The sequence below is a fragment of the Setaria viridis genome, chromosome 9 (assembly GCF_005286985.2).
Source record: "Setaria viridis chromosome 9, Setaria_viridis_v4.0, whole genome shotgun sequence".
In the NCBI taxonomy this organism is placed as follows: Eukaryota; Viridiplantae; Streptophyta; class Magnoliopsida; order Poales; family Poaceae; genus Setaria; species Setaria viridis.
Genome location: NC_048271.2, coordinates 16,319,465 through 16,335,475, shown reverse-complemented (window position 1 = coordinate 16,335,475; position 16,011 = coordinate 16,319,465). Strand labels below are relative to the sequence as shown.

At 47.0% G+C, this 16,011-nt stretch overlaps 2 protein-coding genes across 2 annotated transcripts; both read left to right on the top strand.

Annotated features, from left to right (window-relative positions):
* Window positions 1–3,563: 3,563 nt before the first annotated feature.
* On the top strand, window positions 3,564–4,463 carry LOC140221111 (uncharacterized). The gene has a single exon (XM_072290435.1). It carries the CDS (start codon window positions 3,564–3,566, stop codon window positions 4,461–4,463), a length of 900 nt encoding a protein of 299 aa, XP_072146536.1.
* Window positions 4,464–7,265: 2,802 nt separating this feature from the next.
* LOC140221110 (uncharacterized) lies at window positions 7,266–10,369 on the top strand. The gene is made up of 2 exons (XM_072290434.1): window positions 7,266–10,245; window positions 10,347–10,369. The coding sequence occupies exons 1-2, from the start codon at window positions 7,266–7,268 to the stop codon at window positions 10,367–10,369; spliced, it is 3,003 nt and encodes a 1,000-aa protein (XP_072146535.1).
* The last annotated feature ends 5,642 nt before the right edge of the window (window positions 10,370–16,011 follow it).

Genomic DNA, 16,011 nt, shown 5'->3' with positions numbered 1-16,011 from the left:
TGTATTTCTACCTACTCTTTCCTCTGTTGTCTTCATTGCTTCTCCATTTTCTCATCTCTACATCTGAGATTATTGCTGTTGGTAGAAGCCGGAGAACTCAAGGAGGAGAAACTGCAAAGTCTGGATAACTCAAGGTATGGTCTCCATTCATTTCTCTTTTTTTGTATGTTGACCTAAACATTCATTTTGTTTTGACAACTCTGCTGAGAAACCAAGTTGAGATGTATCTTGGTCTATTTGTGATGAGTGATTGACTAGATGATTTGAGACTTTACCGGTTAAGTCCATATTTTATATGTGTATGTTTATGCTAACGGCTAACCGAAGGTGTTGTGTTGAGTGTGTTGTGTTGTGGTGTGTGTAAAATATATCTTGTGTGTTGTGTCTCTTGGCTTGTGATGTGCAGGTGTAGGATGCAACATGGCGGTCGACGGCATGAGGTGAAGGTCAAGCGAAAGGTTCATGCCGATGTACTAGGGCTGTGAAGGATGGACACAAGTAGGCTTGGACTGAGGGACCCGAGGAGTCCGGGCGGAGTCATGGGCGATTCACATGGTGCACAGAAGAGCAAGAGTATGGACGGTGATGGAGACGGCGTTGGTCAAGTCAAGCAGGATGGAGGCAAGTCGAGTAGGCGACCCGGGAGCCGGGAGTGGAAGACTTGGAGGAGTCAAAGGCTTGGCGGAGGCTGGACACGCGTCAACATTGATAATTCACACCTTGCGGGGCGTGCAAGAGGATTTGACCAGTTTGACCTCAAAAATGGAGATGAGTCACGCCTGCGGGATGTGCAAGAGGGTTTAATAGGTTTGGCCTCAAAACCAGGGAACGAGTCCGACGCGGCTAGATAGCGTCGAGTTGGAGGATGCGTGGCACCATCATAAAGCTTGCGTCGAGGCAAAGCTAAGTCATGAAGGCACCGGGTCCATCCAATGAACGGAGAAAAAGTTGGACGGTTTTGCCCCTAGGGGGTTTGGAGTTGTATGCTTCATGTAAGGGCAACTTGGGAAATAGCCAAGTGTCTATATATATGAGAGATGACTGGTTGGGGTAGCCATCCCTTTGGTTGTTTTGGTGGAGGTTTTCTCATTTGTTTTGTGAGAGCCTTTGGTAGAGGGACAGAGGAGGGATCTTTGTGTTGATCTTTTTGCCATCCTAGTTTTGTTTGTGCATAGGATTGTCTTGTAACCGAACATGGTGAAGTAATCCAAAGATCAATTTCGTGCCATCTTATTCCATCCTCTTTGAATCTGAAATTTATCTTTTTCGGTATTTTCGGAGGTATTTTTGGGATTTTTCATTCTTTGCGATTGGCAGCGATTTAGGGTATTGTTCTTGGAGAAAATCGGTGCTAGGATATGTGCAAGAACAACTTGGATGATCCCCTAGCAAATCCATGCACGAGCACCTTGGATTTTGAGATTTCCCGAAAATCCCCTTTCTTGTGTTTTTGGACAAATTCACAAAATCGAGGGTGAAATCTTGATCTTCTTAGGAAAATCTTTTGGGCAAATATTCCCCACATGTATGTGCAACTATGGCTATGATCTTGTTGAATTTGTACCCCGTTTGACTCATTTTCAAGTTTGAGTTCATGGAGTGTTCTTGAGCTCTTTGTACCCTTCTCCAAATCCTTTGAATCTGGTGACTAATTCTTGGGCTTTTTGACATGAGCCTTTGGGAATACCTTTGGTATGTTGTTGTGAGTCTATGGTTCAAATTTCATGATTTTTGGAGGTTATTTGATAAAGTTTCGAATTATCCACCTTCCTCACGAAGGCTGATTTTGGAATTCCAGAATATTCCGAAAATTTCCGAAGTTTCGGAATTTTTCGAAGGTTTTTTCGGAATTTTCCGAACTAAGGTGTTGGTTTTTAAAATCCTTCTTTCGACACTTGTTTGTACTCCTTGCTTCCGCTAGTCTCTAATTGGGTTTCTAACATCATTCCTAGGTCCATTAGCTTGTGCATAGCTAAGTGGACTTGATTTTGCTAGAAGAGAGGTTTGTGGATTGATTTGGAATTTTAGCCGAGGTTCTTTGAGAAAAATTTGAATCAGCTCCCATTAACCCCCCCCTCTGGTCGCCTGTCTCGATCCTTCATCTGCAGACTCAGCTTCTTCATAGGATCATCTTGTTTCTTTCGATTCTTGCCATGATCTGCACAATTTGTCATGCCCTTTTCTCATTGACTTCCATGTTTATTTATGCACAATATGCATCATTGAGGTGTAAATTTCCTTTTTTTGCCTATATATGTCATAATCAGTCAGCCGGTCCAATTCTTACTAGTCACATTGGCTTATCTTATTTTTTTTCTAAATTCACACTTCTCAATGATTGGGAGTAGCCCTTTTCTGTCATTTGCATTTGTCATTGCGGTAATTTGGTTTATTTGTGAAATCTGCATTTGGGGGTTTCAGTGACTCCCCAAATTAATTTGTTAATTTGCATTACATAGAAAAGAAATTTGAGTTATTTAAGTATTTTGCATGTTTCATTTGGGAAATTTGGTACATTGAGAAATCTATCTTTGGAGGTTTCAGTGACTCCCCAAATTAATTTGTTATCTGCTTTCCATAGAAAAGAAATATGAGTTATTTAAGTATTTTGAATGTGTCATTTGGGAAATTTGGTACATTTGATGAATCTGTCTTTTGAGGTTTCAGTGACTCCTCAAACTAATTTATTAATCTGCATTCCATAGAAAAGAAATCTGTGTAATTTGAGTAGTTTACATTTGTACTTCAGAAAATTTGGGTCATTTGAGAAAGTTGTATTTGAAGGTTTTAGTGACTCTCAAAAATTATTTGTTAATTTGCATTCATAGAAAAGAAATATGAGTAGTTTGCATCTTCTTTTTTGAAAATTTGGGACATTTGAGGAATTTGTATATGGGGTTTCAGTGACTATCCAAATTAATTTATTAATCTACATTGGTTGGTCCTAATTGTTAACAGTCCAATTGTTCCTAGTTACAATGGTTGTTTCCAGAGTTTTGCATTTCTATCCATCTATATGTGAACTTTCATGATGTAGTTTTCCTTGAATGTAATTTTTTCATTTTGCATATGTAATATATATTGCATATCTTGAATTCTGTGAAAATATGGTAATGTCAAGTGTTGTTATTCCATGATATTGCTACATGAAGTTTGTTGATACTGCTGCATGCAATATGTTTCATCATATAGTATGTTTCTGGTTGTTTTTTATTTGAATTTTGTTTGCTCTTTTGTTTAAATCTGTGTAAATATAGAATGCTTCTGGTTGGTTAATATTTGAATCTGTGTTGTATGATTGACAGATTTCATATGTACGATTGATTTAGATTTAAAAAAGATTTCAGATTTGAATTATGTCTTTGTTTCACTCAAATTCTAGCATACATTTTTTTATTTGGGTGCCCAAATCACCCGTGTGAAGGCAGCCAACAAACGTCCCATATTCTCACGCCAAGAATCATGTTCTGCGACTGCAACAACATCGGCAGATTCACGGCCCGGACGATCTCATCAACGACGGCGCTCCTGCAGGCACGCCGCCATTGGCATCCCATCGATCCATGTTCGTTTGCTCCCAGCCGTGCCATGGACTGGTCATATGGGGCCACGCAAGCATTGGCTATTACGTGTGCAACCCTAGCACCGGCCGTAGCAAAAACCTGAGAGTAACGTTCGACGATGATCTAATGGACACTTCAGGCGAAGGAGAAGCGGCCTTCTTCGCCCGCCGCGTCGGGTTAGGGTACGACACGGTCACGAACAAGCACAGGCTCGTCTGCCTTTCCTACAGACACAGGAGCTACGCGACACGAGAGTACGAGCTGGAGTGCGCCGTCCAGAACATCCGCGACGGCGGTGCGTGGTGTTCGGTGGACCCTCCGCCGCCGAGGCCGGTGGCGGACGCGCCGCCCGTCGACGTCGGCGGCAAGCTGTTCTGGACGGTGGATCCCGATCTCGAGCCGCCGAGGCCACGGGGCGCCGGCTGCGAAATCGTGGCGATGGACAACCACACGTGCGACTTCGAGGTGCTGCAGGGGCCGCCGTGCAGCTGGGACGGGGAGCTGGTGTCCATCCGTGAGCTCCGGGGAAAGCTCGGCGCCGTCTGCGCGCACCGGAGCTCCAACACGCTGGTGATATGGACAGTGAGGGACTACGGCGGTGGCGGGTCTTGGTCCATGGAGTACACTATAGAGCTCGGCAAGTCCTCGCCGGAGTACTCATCTTTTGATCAGACCGTGCCGTTGGCCATCGATCCGGATGGCCGTCGAGTTTTGCTATGCACTGGGAGGTCGTTGGGCTGGTACGACCCTAGGACCGGGGCAATCCAAACCATTTACAGCTTGGGGACACGGAGTGAACGTGGCAAGAATTTTGTCCCGGTTGTGTACCACGAGAGCTTGTACCGTCCTGATGTGATGAGACGGCTCCGTGCCCCAGCAAACCATCGAATGTATGTATGAAAAAAACAACTATGTCTAATGTATGTATGAACAAAAGTACAAATAATAAGGATATAGAACTACTCACTTATCAAGGCTTGTTGGACCCTCATATTCAGAATACTTGTTCTACGGCTTTCAGACGACGTTGGCTAGATTTTTCTAGTCTCTTGCTCATCTTTAATTGCATCATTAACTAGTTCTTTCTACATGCTTGCAATATTCTTTATTTAGAGAAAGATGGCCATTTTATCTACCTCCTTAGTTCTTGTGAATTGTGAGCTTGTGACTAACCCTTAAGCAAGTATTGTAAACTAGAGGTAGTATATATATTGTAATAACTATAGCAGCACTTCACCTTGCGTTTCCTTTTTCTTCACAGGCTTTCATACGCTTTAAGTGCCTAATAGAAAAACCAACAATTTTCCAAATACGTAGGATTATGATGCTAATGGAAATCAGGGGCAGTCGGACAAGTTTAATACCCACAATTTACCCTTTCTGACTACGAATTGCTGAATTGAAATACATGAACAAATGGCAGGGCTATTCATGCATTTTACTCCTTTTCCCCTTCTGACAGGAATTAACGCTTGACGATCGTCACACATCATGACGACAATCGTGTCGTGACCCGCGGGGCGCACGACGGTGAGTGTCATGCGTTCTGTGCATCGCTTCCTGAATGTGTTGCTGGTCTTGCCCGTGTATCGCACGCATCTCATGCTTGTTATGATACACTTTAGAAGAAGTTCGTGTTCAACGGGATTTCTGCGGTGCTGTCCGTGATGTTGCGTGAGAACGCGCCACGCTCAAAGAACACGCCCCTCAAACGCCTGTGACGATTAAAAGAGTCCAATCTGATGGCAGGTTGTATACATGCAGCACAAATTGTTGAACCACGACTCAATTGCCAAAGGCGCAATGTCGCGGAATCGCGATGCCATATCTTGATTACAAATATGTGAACTTCTATTTTGGGACAAGATTGCAATACAAATCCAAAAATTTGCATATTCCTTGTTCTACAGAAGAGGAACACGACATGACATGCAAACTGAGAAAACTTTTCAAACATACATTTTCCAGCAGAGACAAACAACAGAAGTAATCTACTAATTTGAGGAGACATTGATTGCGACCTCAGATTGAACTAAACATAAGGATGTGATGAAATAGCCATTCACATCTAGTATCTGCATTACAAAGAAAAACATAGGGTCTGATGACCTTTAAGCAACGACTCATCAGTTACTATATTCGATCAAAGGGGGCAAATCCTCTGCCTCACCGATTCGTTCCACGGCATGGTCGCCAACATGCTTGAATACCACTCTCCGACGCTTAGGCCACTTCCGAGATCTGCAATCTTCAATGTTCTTGTACCAGAGCACCGTGAAGGTTTCCCCACCTTCGCTGATTTCTTTCACATCATTCAGAAACCACGGTGGGAACGGCTCCCGCTCAAACCCCTTCCTGACTGGTAGCATCTCTTCGAAGAATGTAAGCACATCGCCCATCTCATTGACAACCCCCACAGGTCCTCGACGGGTGCAGAAGTAAACGCTTGGGGGTTCATCAGCCCACTCTCGCCGATGGTGCCTCATCATTACCAGAGCAAGGCAGTGAGAGCAATAGCCATATCTGCAACACATCGGGAGCCAATGGATAGGCCTCATGCAGCATCTGTTGCAATGGGTTTTGCTCCTCATCACTGCAGTCCGCTTGCACTTCACGATAAGAGTAGCGGCAATTAGCACAGCAAACACTAGTATAGCTGCTGTCAGCCCACCTGCATAGGAACATACTGAATGTTCAGTTCACAGGGCTGCTGTGATCAAAACTAACAGACAAAACAATCACCATCATTCTAATCCATAAGCATTGCAGAAAACAGGTTATTCATAGTAAACAGGTCGGATTCATGAATCACAGGAAGTCAGAATACAAACCAGGATTAACATTTGAAGCTATAAACATTCTCGATTTTTTTTGGTTTGACAATATATTTTCTCAACTCATTTCAGCAACTAGTACTGTAGTAAACAGATGGGGAATCAAGAATCAAAGTGAGACCAAACAAGCATAACCATAGTAAACAAACAAATTGAAGGCATCACCATCTAGAATCTTATGCTTGTAGAAGTGTAGAACCATATGAAGTGGTAATAGATCTAGATGTACTGCCACAGACAAGCTTACGTACGAGCATGCATAGCCAAAGCAGATAATGCTGATGAGCCCTGAGAAGCTACTGCACAGATGCTTTTAGATTAAGCTTTGATGAATAGGATCACACCGAGACGTACCACTGAAGTAAGACGGGAGCATGGCGTTGCGCTCCTGCTTCTTCTCGTGCATCACCGGCAGCTTTTGGTGGGTCGACATGCGCTTCAGTGGTTGCATTGTGTCAGCACCGAAGAGGAAGCAAGTGGGCTGCGAGCTATGCCGAGAACCAGGAGGCACAACAAGCGAGTCACTGGTAATGAGTGGATCAACTAGAGGCCGCTGACCCATCTGCTTGCTGGGCTTATCGCTGCTACTTATGCTAGGGAAAGATGCGAGAGAAGGCATCATGTAACAGATTAGTAAACTTGCTCACGCAAGCTCCTTCATCCCGGATCTGTTCTTCTTGCCTCTGCTCCGTGCTACCCTTCCTCCAATTCTATTCTCCAGACTTGTATCCTGTCACCAGACGCTAACAATTGGTATCAGGTTCGTTCGCTCCTGGTCTGCTCCGTTCCCCTTTTCCATCGTGCGGGGATTCTGGAGCATCTTCCTCCTCACCACCACTTCACGCGCCTTCAGCGGCGGCACGGCGCCATGAATCCGGAGACGAAGGTTATCATCGACGAGCTCAAGAAACAAGAGCTTAAGTGGGAGCAGCGCCTGGCAGAGCTGGACGCCAAGTGGGACCGCAAGTTTGCAGACTCCGACGAGGCCAGAGAGGAGCGCATCCGCGCCCTTGAGAAGGCGGCGGCGGCGTCTGAAGAGTGGCAGCCCGGCATTGAAGGCTCCATTGACGACATTAAGCTGGAGGTCCGCAAGTTGAACAAACATCTCGAGAGGGTCGTCATCGACCAGGCCCCAGTGCACCCCGGCGGCATCTTCTCGCTTCCGGAGTCGGCGTCCGCGCGCCCACCTGCCGGATCCAACGCCGACGGGCCCGCTGGCCACCGCGACGAGCTGTTCCACCGGGAGGATGGCTTTGGGTCGATCTCGACTCTTATCCATCCCCCGGTCAAGGGTGCGTTCCCCAATCCTCCCGCTACACTGCCTCCTCAATTTTCGCATCGACTGCCTAGCTATGGTTCTCGTTCTGGGTTTGCGGCAATTGGGGGTCATTCCCAGGGCAAATTGCCGAAGTTAAATTTTCCTGTGTTTGAAGGGGATAATCCTAGGCATTGGATAAGTAGAGTGGAAGATTACTTTGAATTATGCAATGTCGAACCTCATTTGTGGATTAAGGTCGCTACAATGCATTTTTCCCCTGCGGCGGCGCGCTGGTTGCCATCAGTTGAGAAAAGGTTTAAATCCTGTTCATGGGATGAGTTTCGTACCTTATTGCTCAATCGTTTTGGTAAAGAACAACATGAATTGCTGGTTCGTCAATTGCTTAGTATCAAGCAGTCAGATTCTGTGTCTGATTATATTGACCGCTTTGCCACTCTAGTGGATCAGTTAGCAGCTTATGAGAGTGATCCTGACCAAGTTTATCTTATTATGCGTTTTATTGATGGGTTGAGGGATGATATTCGTGCTCCCATTTTAATTCAACGTCCTTCCAGCTTGGATACTGCTTTTGTTCTCGCACGATTGCAGGAGGAGGTCACGGAGCCAGCACGGCATCGGGACTTCAAGCGCCAGGACTTCCAGTATCAGTCCAAGCCGCCGGTGCGTCCTGCGTTGCCTCTTCCTCCTCCACCTAGTAAGCAGCCCAAGGCGCTGGTGGGACATTCAGAAGACCGACGTTATGGTGATGCTGCAAGAGCCCGATCTGCTGAGGATTGTTGGCAAGCACTGAGGGCATATAGGCGTGCTAAAGGCCTCTGTCAGTATTGTGCTGAAAAATGGAGTAAAGATCACAAGTGTGCGGACACGGTTCAGTTACATGCTATGCAAGAGGTGCTTGATCTGTTTCAGCTTGAAGAGGACGCCCAGTCTATGATCAGTGCTGCCCAGCATCAAGAGGATCACTTATTTTTGACCTTGTCTTCCGCAGCTGTTTCTGGTATTCCTGCTCCTCGCACACTCTGCCTGCTAGGTATGTTGCAAGGTCATATGATTCGCATTCTGGTGGATTCTGGTAGTTCTCACACATTCATTAGTGAGCAACTAGCTTCTCAGTTGGTGGGTATTGTGCCTGTACAAGCTCCCTTGTCTGTTAAGGTAGCTAATGGCCAGCAATTGTCTTGCCTTCACCATATACCTGATGCTGTGTGGTCCTCTAATGGGTTGGATTTTCAGTCTGACATGAAGCTCTTGCCACTTTCTGCATATGACGTGATACTGGGTATTGATTGGCTGGAACAGTTTAGTCCTATGAAGGTCCATTGGAAACAAAAGTGGATGACTATTCCATATGAGAACTCAACAACTACGTTATATGGACTTATGCCCGAATTGCCTGAGGGGGCTGTGATTCAGGTTTGTGCAGTTGACGTATGTACTCAAGATGAAGTGCAAGTTTCCTGGCCACCAGCCATTCAACAACTTATTGAGGAATTTCCAGTCCTGTTTGAGGTGCCCACTGATTTACCTTCCTCAAGAGCTTGTGACCATGCTATCCCACTTGTTGAAGGAGCCCACCCAGTCCAGGTTAGGCCTTATCGGTTTGCCCCTGCCCTTAAAGATGAAATTGAGAAACAGATCAAGGAAATGTTGCAGAATGGCTTGATACAAAAAAGTAACAGCCCCTTTTCTTCTTCTGTGCTTTTAGTTAAGAAAAAAGACAACACATGGCGATTTTGTGTGGACTATAGGCACCTCAATGCTATTACCATCAAAGTCAAGTATCCTGTTCCTATAATTGATGAGTTCTTGGATGAGTTGGCACATGCTAGTTGGTTTACATGCCTGGATTTGCGATCTGGCTTTCATAAAATTAGGCTCAAACCTGGGGAAGAATTCAAAACAGCATTCCAAATGCATTGTGGACAGTTTGAATTCCGGGTAATGCCTTTTGGCTTGACTGGCGCTCCTGGTACCTTTCAGGAAGCTATGAACTCCACTCTTGCTCCATATTTGAGGAAGTTTGTACTGGTTTTCTTTGATGATATTCTCATTTATAGCTCATCTTTTGAGGACCACATCTTTCATGTCAGATTGGTGTTTGAGTTATTGACCAAGGAGAATTGGAAGATTAAACTCTCTAAGTGCACATTTGCTCAAAGACAAATCTCTTATCTGGGTCATATCATCAGTGAGAAGGGTGTGGGCACTGATCCTTCCAAGATAGCTGCTATATCTCAATGGCCAGTACCTTCCTCTGTTAAAGAACTGCGCAGTTTTCTGGGACTGGCGGGTTATTATAGGAAGTTTGTCAGAAACTTTGGTGTTATAAGTAAACCTCTGACTGAGCTCCTAAAGAAGAATTCAGTGTTTGTTTGGACTTCAGTACATGAAAAGTCTTTTGCTGCTCTTAAATCTGCTTTGTGCCAGTCACTTGTCTTAGCCCTACCTGATTTCACTAAACCATTTGCTATTGAAACTGATGCTTCTGGAATGGGAGTCGGTGCTGTCTTGACTCAACAAGGTCACCCTTTAGCCTTCCTCAGTAAAGCATTAGGTCCAAAATCTCAAGGTCTATCTACTTATGAAAAAGAATACCTTGCTATTCTTCTGGCCATTCAGCAATGGAGATCCTATTTGCAGCTTGGGGAGTTTCTTATTTTCATTGATCAGAAAAGCCTCTCTCAACTATCTGAGCAAGATTGCACACACCTTGGCAGCAAAAGGTGTTTACCAAGCTGTTGGGCTTACAATATAAGGTGGTTTACAAAAAGGGTGCTGAAAATAGAGTGGCTGATGCACTGTCTAGAAAACCTTCTCATGATTATTCTTGTGCTGCTATCTCTGCCTGCACACCTCTTTGGATCCAGGAGGTGTTGATGGGTTACCAGGAGGACCAGGAAGCCCTCAACATGGTTGCCAAGATTTCCATTGATGCTTCTGCAGTTCCAAATTTTACCCTACAAGATGGAGTGTTGCGATACAAAGGGAGGATTTGGGTCAGCCAGAACCCTACATTGCAGGCCAAACTATTGTCTGCTTGTCATTCTAGTGTTGTTGGGGGTCACTCTGGTGCTCCTGTCACTTACATGAGGATGAAGAAACTCTTTGCCTGGAAAGGAATGAAACCGACTATCCATAATTTTGTCAAGAATTGTCTCATTTGCCAACAGGCAAAGCCTGATAGGTCCAAATTACCCGGTCTCCTCCAACCACTGGAAGTTCCATCTCAGGCTTGGCAGACTATTTCGATGGATTTTGTTGAAGGTCTGCCCACGTCTGGCACATTCAATTGTATTCTCGTAGTTGTGGATTTCTTTACTAAGTATGGTCACTTTCTTCCTCTTCGACATCCCTTTTCTGCTGAGGGAGTGGCCAAAGTGTTCCTGCACCAAATTTACAGGCTCCATGGGCTGCCAGCTGCCATTGTCTCTGACAGAGATCGAATATTTACAAGCAGGTTTTGGAGAGAGTTGTTTCAATTAGCTGATGTCAAACTTTAGATGAGCTCTGCATATCATCCACAATCTGACGGACAGACGGAGCGACTGAATCAGACTATGGAAACATTTCTTCGTTGCTTTGTGAATGCCTGCCCCTCCAAGTGGCTGCAGTGGCTCCCACTAGCTGAATACTGGTACAACAATTGCCACCATACCTCAATTGGTCGATCCCCATTTGAAGCACTTTATGGTTATGAGCCAAAACACTTTAGCATTCGACCAGAAACAGCTGTATCTGTTCCTGCACTTTCAGTATGGCTCCAGGACAGGGAAGTAATGACATCCTTGATTAAGCAACACCTTGCTCGCTCTAAACTCCGTATGAAGAAGCAAGCTGATAAGAACCGTTGTGAACGACAGTTTGCAGTGGGTGACAAGGTATTCATCAAGCTGCAACCTTATGTACAATCCTCTCTTGCTCCAAGGGCTAATCAGAAGCTTGCTTTCAAATTCTTTGGTCCTTATGAGATACTGGCTAGAGTTGGATCTGTCGCTTACAAGCTCAAGTTACCGCTATCATCTGCCATTCACCCAATATTTCATGTTTCGCAGCTAAAGAAAATGGTTTCAGATCAACAGGAGGTAACGCCATCTATTCCTTCTGATATTGACCTGCCTCGAATTCCTGTTAAGATCTTGCAGACCAAATTGCTGTCTCGTGGAGTTCACTCGGCGCCTCAGGTGCTGATTCAGTGGTCCGATTGGCCAGTTGATATGGCCACCTGGGAGGACCTTGACAATCTCAAGCAGCGTTTCCCTCTTGCGCCTGCTTGGGGACAAGCGGCGTTTAAAGGACCGGGGAATGTCAGCACTGAAGAGGAAGCAAGTGGGCCGCGAGCTATGCCGAGAACCAGGAGGCCCAACAAGCGAGTCACTGGTAATGAGTGGATCAACTAGAGGCCGCTGACCCATCTGCTTGCTGGGCTTATCGCTGCTACTTATGCTAGGGAAAGATGCGAGAGAAGGCATCATGTAACAGATTAGTAAACTTGCTCACGCAAGCTCCTTCATCCCGGATCTGTTCTTCTTGCCTCTGCTCTGTGCTACCCTTCCTCCAATTCTATTCTCCAGACTTGTATCCTATCACCGGACGCTAACACATTGCCATCTCCTCCAGGGACTTCAGCGGTGAAGTCCCAGCTGAGATCCGCAGCTGGATGGGCGCCAGAAGGCTTGGACGTAGAGTGTCCTTGCCGCCCGGGCTTCGCGGCGTGGTCGGTGACGCTGTTCCCCACGCGCTCGTGCCCATCTGCGTGGACGGGTGTGCGGCCGCTGCAGTCTCCTCCGCCGCTGCCGCAGCCTCCTCGACCGAAGTGAGAGGTGTCGTGCCGCGGCCCGCGGGTAATGGAGCCGAGGAGCCGCTCTCTGCTTCCTTCCCCTCTTCCGCGCAGGAGAAGCCGACAGCTGCGGTCGCCGCCGGCTTGTCCCCAGCCCACGCGCTCGACGCCTCCTTCACCTCCACCACTCGTGAGAATGTGGATCCGACCGCCGCGGTGGCCGACACATCCACCGCCTTGTCCCCGCTCCAAGTGCTCGATGCCGTCTTGTCCCCGCTCCAAGCGCTCGACGCTTCCTTGCCTTCTGCCGCACTCGATACGATAACGGAGTCGATCGCCTCCTCCGCGGCCGGCTTGTACCCGGAAGTGGCGCTCGGTGTCGGCCCGCGGGTGAAGGAGCGGCACAGCGGCAACGCGTCCTTCGCCTCCGCCACGCGCTTCGAGGAGACGGCGCTCGCGCTTCCACCTGCTTCGCTCGCCTCCTCCTCCTCCTCCTCCGCTTCCGCTGCCGCCGCGGCCGCTGCCCCCATGGCCTCGCCCGAAGCGCTCGACGACGTGATTGCCGAGTTGGCCTTGGATGAAGCGAGCAGCAGCGCGTCCTCCGCCTCAGTGGCGCCCTGGCCCAGCGAGTGGTGGGAGACGCTTCTGGTGGCGGCGCAGCCATCTCCGTACTCGGCCATGGTGACGGCGCACTGCCCGTAGGAATTGCCTGTGCTAGTGGTGGCGGAGCGGTGGTGATGCACGGCCGCCTGAGCAGGGCGGTCGGAGGCGGACGCGCTGGCCGCAATGCAAGCGTGTAGGAGGACGAGGAGGGGAAAGAGGCGAGCGTGAAGTGCCATGGCAAGGACGAGGTGGAGGGGAGGGTATTGGAGTTGGAGGCGGAGAACGATGAGGATGCGGGGGGTTTTGCTTTGCAGAAGAGGTGGTTGTGGTTTGCGGGGCGCAGCTTTTTGACACGGGGTGCCGATGCGCCGATGCCCAGATGGAAGGGGGTTTCGAAATGCTTTGTCCGCTCTGAATCATGCACAATGACCGTTTTACCACTGGACAGGTGGCACAGAGCTTCTTGACTACACTGGGCCCAAATAATTTAATGGCTCTGATTGGGGTTGTGGGCTTGTAGCATTCGGTGCTGGTCTGCCGGAGCCAATCTACACAATGCTTCTTGTGCACGAGCATTTCGGCACAGCGATCACACGCAAATGCATGGTTTTAGGTTATTTTCAGTGCACGGTTTCATCACACTATTACCAAGACTATCATATCAGCTTTTTAATAAAATGAAACTGTCTCTCTCAATGCAGAGTTTTATTGCATAGTTTCATAGACAGACTGCAGTATTTAATTCTTATAAAATGTTTCGAACAAATGTGCCATAAAAACTTTGTAGCCTCTCCAATTGTATCTAAATGAAGTATTAGCATAGTACTATGCTGACATATATAGAGTTACTCGGTGTAGCAATTTCACATTCAGATACGAAGTTCCACATTCAGATATGCAGCAGTTTAACATTCAGATATGGATCAGTTTCACATTCAGACTAGAGTGCTCGCTGCTACCCAACCTAAAGCGATAAATGACCAAAATATGGAACTCACAAACTTCAAACCCCCACTGCCACTCAAATTTTCATCTTCTCATTTCCTACATAGCGCCTCCCATCTTGTGAAGCCTTCCATGCATCATCCTATTTACTGGCACCTTTGTCTCCTGAAAATGGACGGCAATATTTACTAATATGTTCACAAGTAAAATTTTCAAGCACCACATTTACCAATCCAATGTCTGACATATATATAGCAGCACAATGTCTCACACTTCAGAACCAATGCATATAATTACCAATTGGACAAAAACAGGGAGTGAAAAATGGCAAAATAATATTTACTGAAAAAAACATCTGACTAACCTTGCATTTGTGAACCGGATGTGCATTGTGCAGACATCCGGCAAGTCAGATTGGGCAGTTCAAATGGATCTCTACTAAAGCTGCTTGACAGTTTATTTTTATCTAAAACAAGCAACAGTTTATTTGAACGGCATCACGGTGGGATCTACTTGACCCTATACCCGGTCAGGCCATAAATCTGACGAGCAGGGCATCCCAGCTATCCAATTAAGCAATCAAGCGACCCAAACAACACCTTAATTGGGATTTGTTTTCTACTGATGCACAAACTGAACGAGAGAGGGAAATTACCTAGGATTTGTGGAAGAGGATTGACCTCCGTGGCTGCCAACTCTGAATTCCGGCCAACATGCTGCACTTGGCGGTGGCTGTCATGGTGAAGATTCGAGGTTCACGAATCACTGATGTGGTGACGCGTAAGTTAGACCTCTAGGTGAAGAAGCCGTCCGTTTGCATGGGCCGCCTGTTGACACTTTTTTGGATCAAGACACGAACGCGCGCGACCGTGCGGTGCGTGGAGGGGCACGCTGCAGCACCTCGGCGCAGGCCGGTCTGACCGGTTATAGCGACCGGTCTAACCGGTTGTCGGGCAGATCGACGGTAGACCTTCGAACGCTCGCCCGGGAAGTATCTCGTCAGGGCATGCAGGCGCAGGGTTCTCTAGGATCGGTAGGCCACCTAGAGCGCCTTCAAACGTCGTCGAGACGAAGGAAGAACAGCAAGATGGGGGTTGGAAAAGCTAAGGCTAAGAGGAAAAGTAAAAGATGCAAAAATAGTAGATTGATATGTTTTTGTCAATTGGATCTAACTCAATCGGCCGTGGCCCTTCATATTTATAGGGAGGGGAGGTCTTGCCCCTTAAGGAGTCGAAACCCTAACAAATCTCGTGTTAAAATACAACTCCAACTCGGTTTACACAGAGCCAGACCGGTCAGACCGGACCGGTCTGCTCGGGTGAAGATTTTGCAAAGGCCGTATCTTCCTCATCCGAACTTCAAATCGAACGTTTTATATATGAATCTCGACGAACTCTACGCAATGGTGAAGTTCAATTTGCATTTTTGGAACTTTTCCTAAACTGGTCTGATCGGTTGGGAGACCGGTCTGGACAGACCTGACCAGATTTCCCAAGTCATGCCACTTTTGGACGTCAACACTGCCTTTCTTCTCTAGGCCCACCATCGAACGGTGCTGCTACGCAGCCTATGCCGGAGATGCCACAGAGACCTACCATAGCCATTGGCCACTCGATGAGATTGGAAGGGAGGAGTGAGGCAGGATATGGATCGAAGATCGGTGGGAAGCTTGGCGGGAAAGCTTTCGCCACGCGGGAGATTGACAGAATCACAGAAGGAGCTCTGCGCTTCGCACGGGATCCCTGGCGTCGCATCCGGATGAAACAAAGTCCCTCAATGCAGTGTCATCCGGTTTCCAACGTCTTTGGTGAACGGGGCTTCCTCATTTCATCACCTTGAAACAATTGTTTTCTCTTTCTTCATGAATATGGTGCCATGTCATCATAATTGCCAACGTGGCACCTTATTTATTGTCCATAAAACTAGACTAGCCTTAAAGAACGAAAAGGTGTCCGTGGTGATTGCATGCGGTATGCAAAATTGACAAACTAGGTTCGGATGTTCAGATGT

Bases quoted from the DNA above. Each gene is read 5' to 3' on its own strand.
- LOC140221111 (XM_072290435.1), top strand. From the start codon at position 3,564: ATGTTCGTTTGCTCCCAGCCGTGCCATGGACTGGTCATATGGGGCCAC.
- LOC140221110 (XM_072290434.1), top strand. From the start codon at position 7,266: ATGAATCCGGAGACGAAGGTTATCATCGACGAGCTCAAGAAACAAGAG. The intron at 10,246-10,346 runs GTCTATCTACTT...TTCATTGATCAG, and splicing joins ATTAGGTCCAAAATCTCAAG to AAAAGCCTCTCTCAACTATC.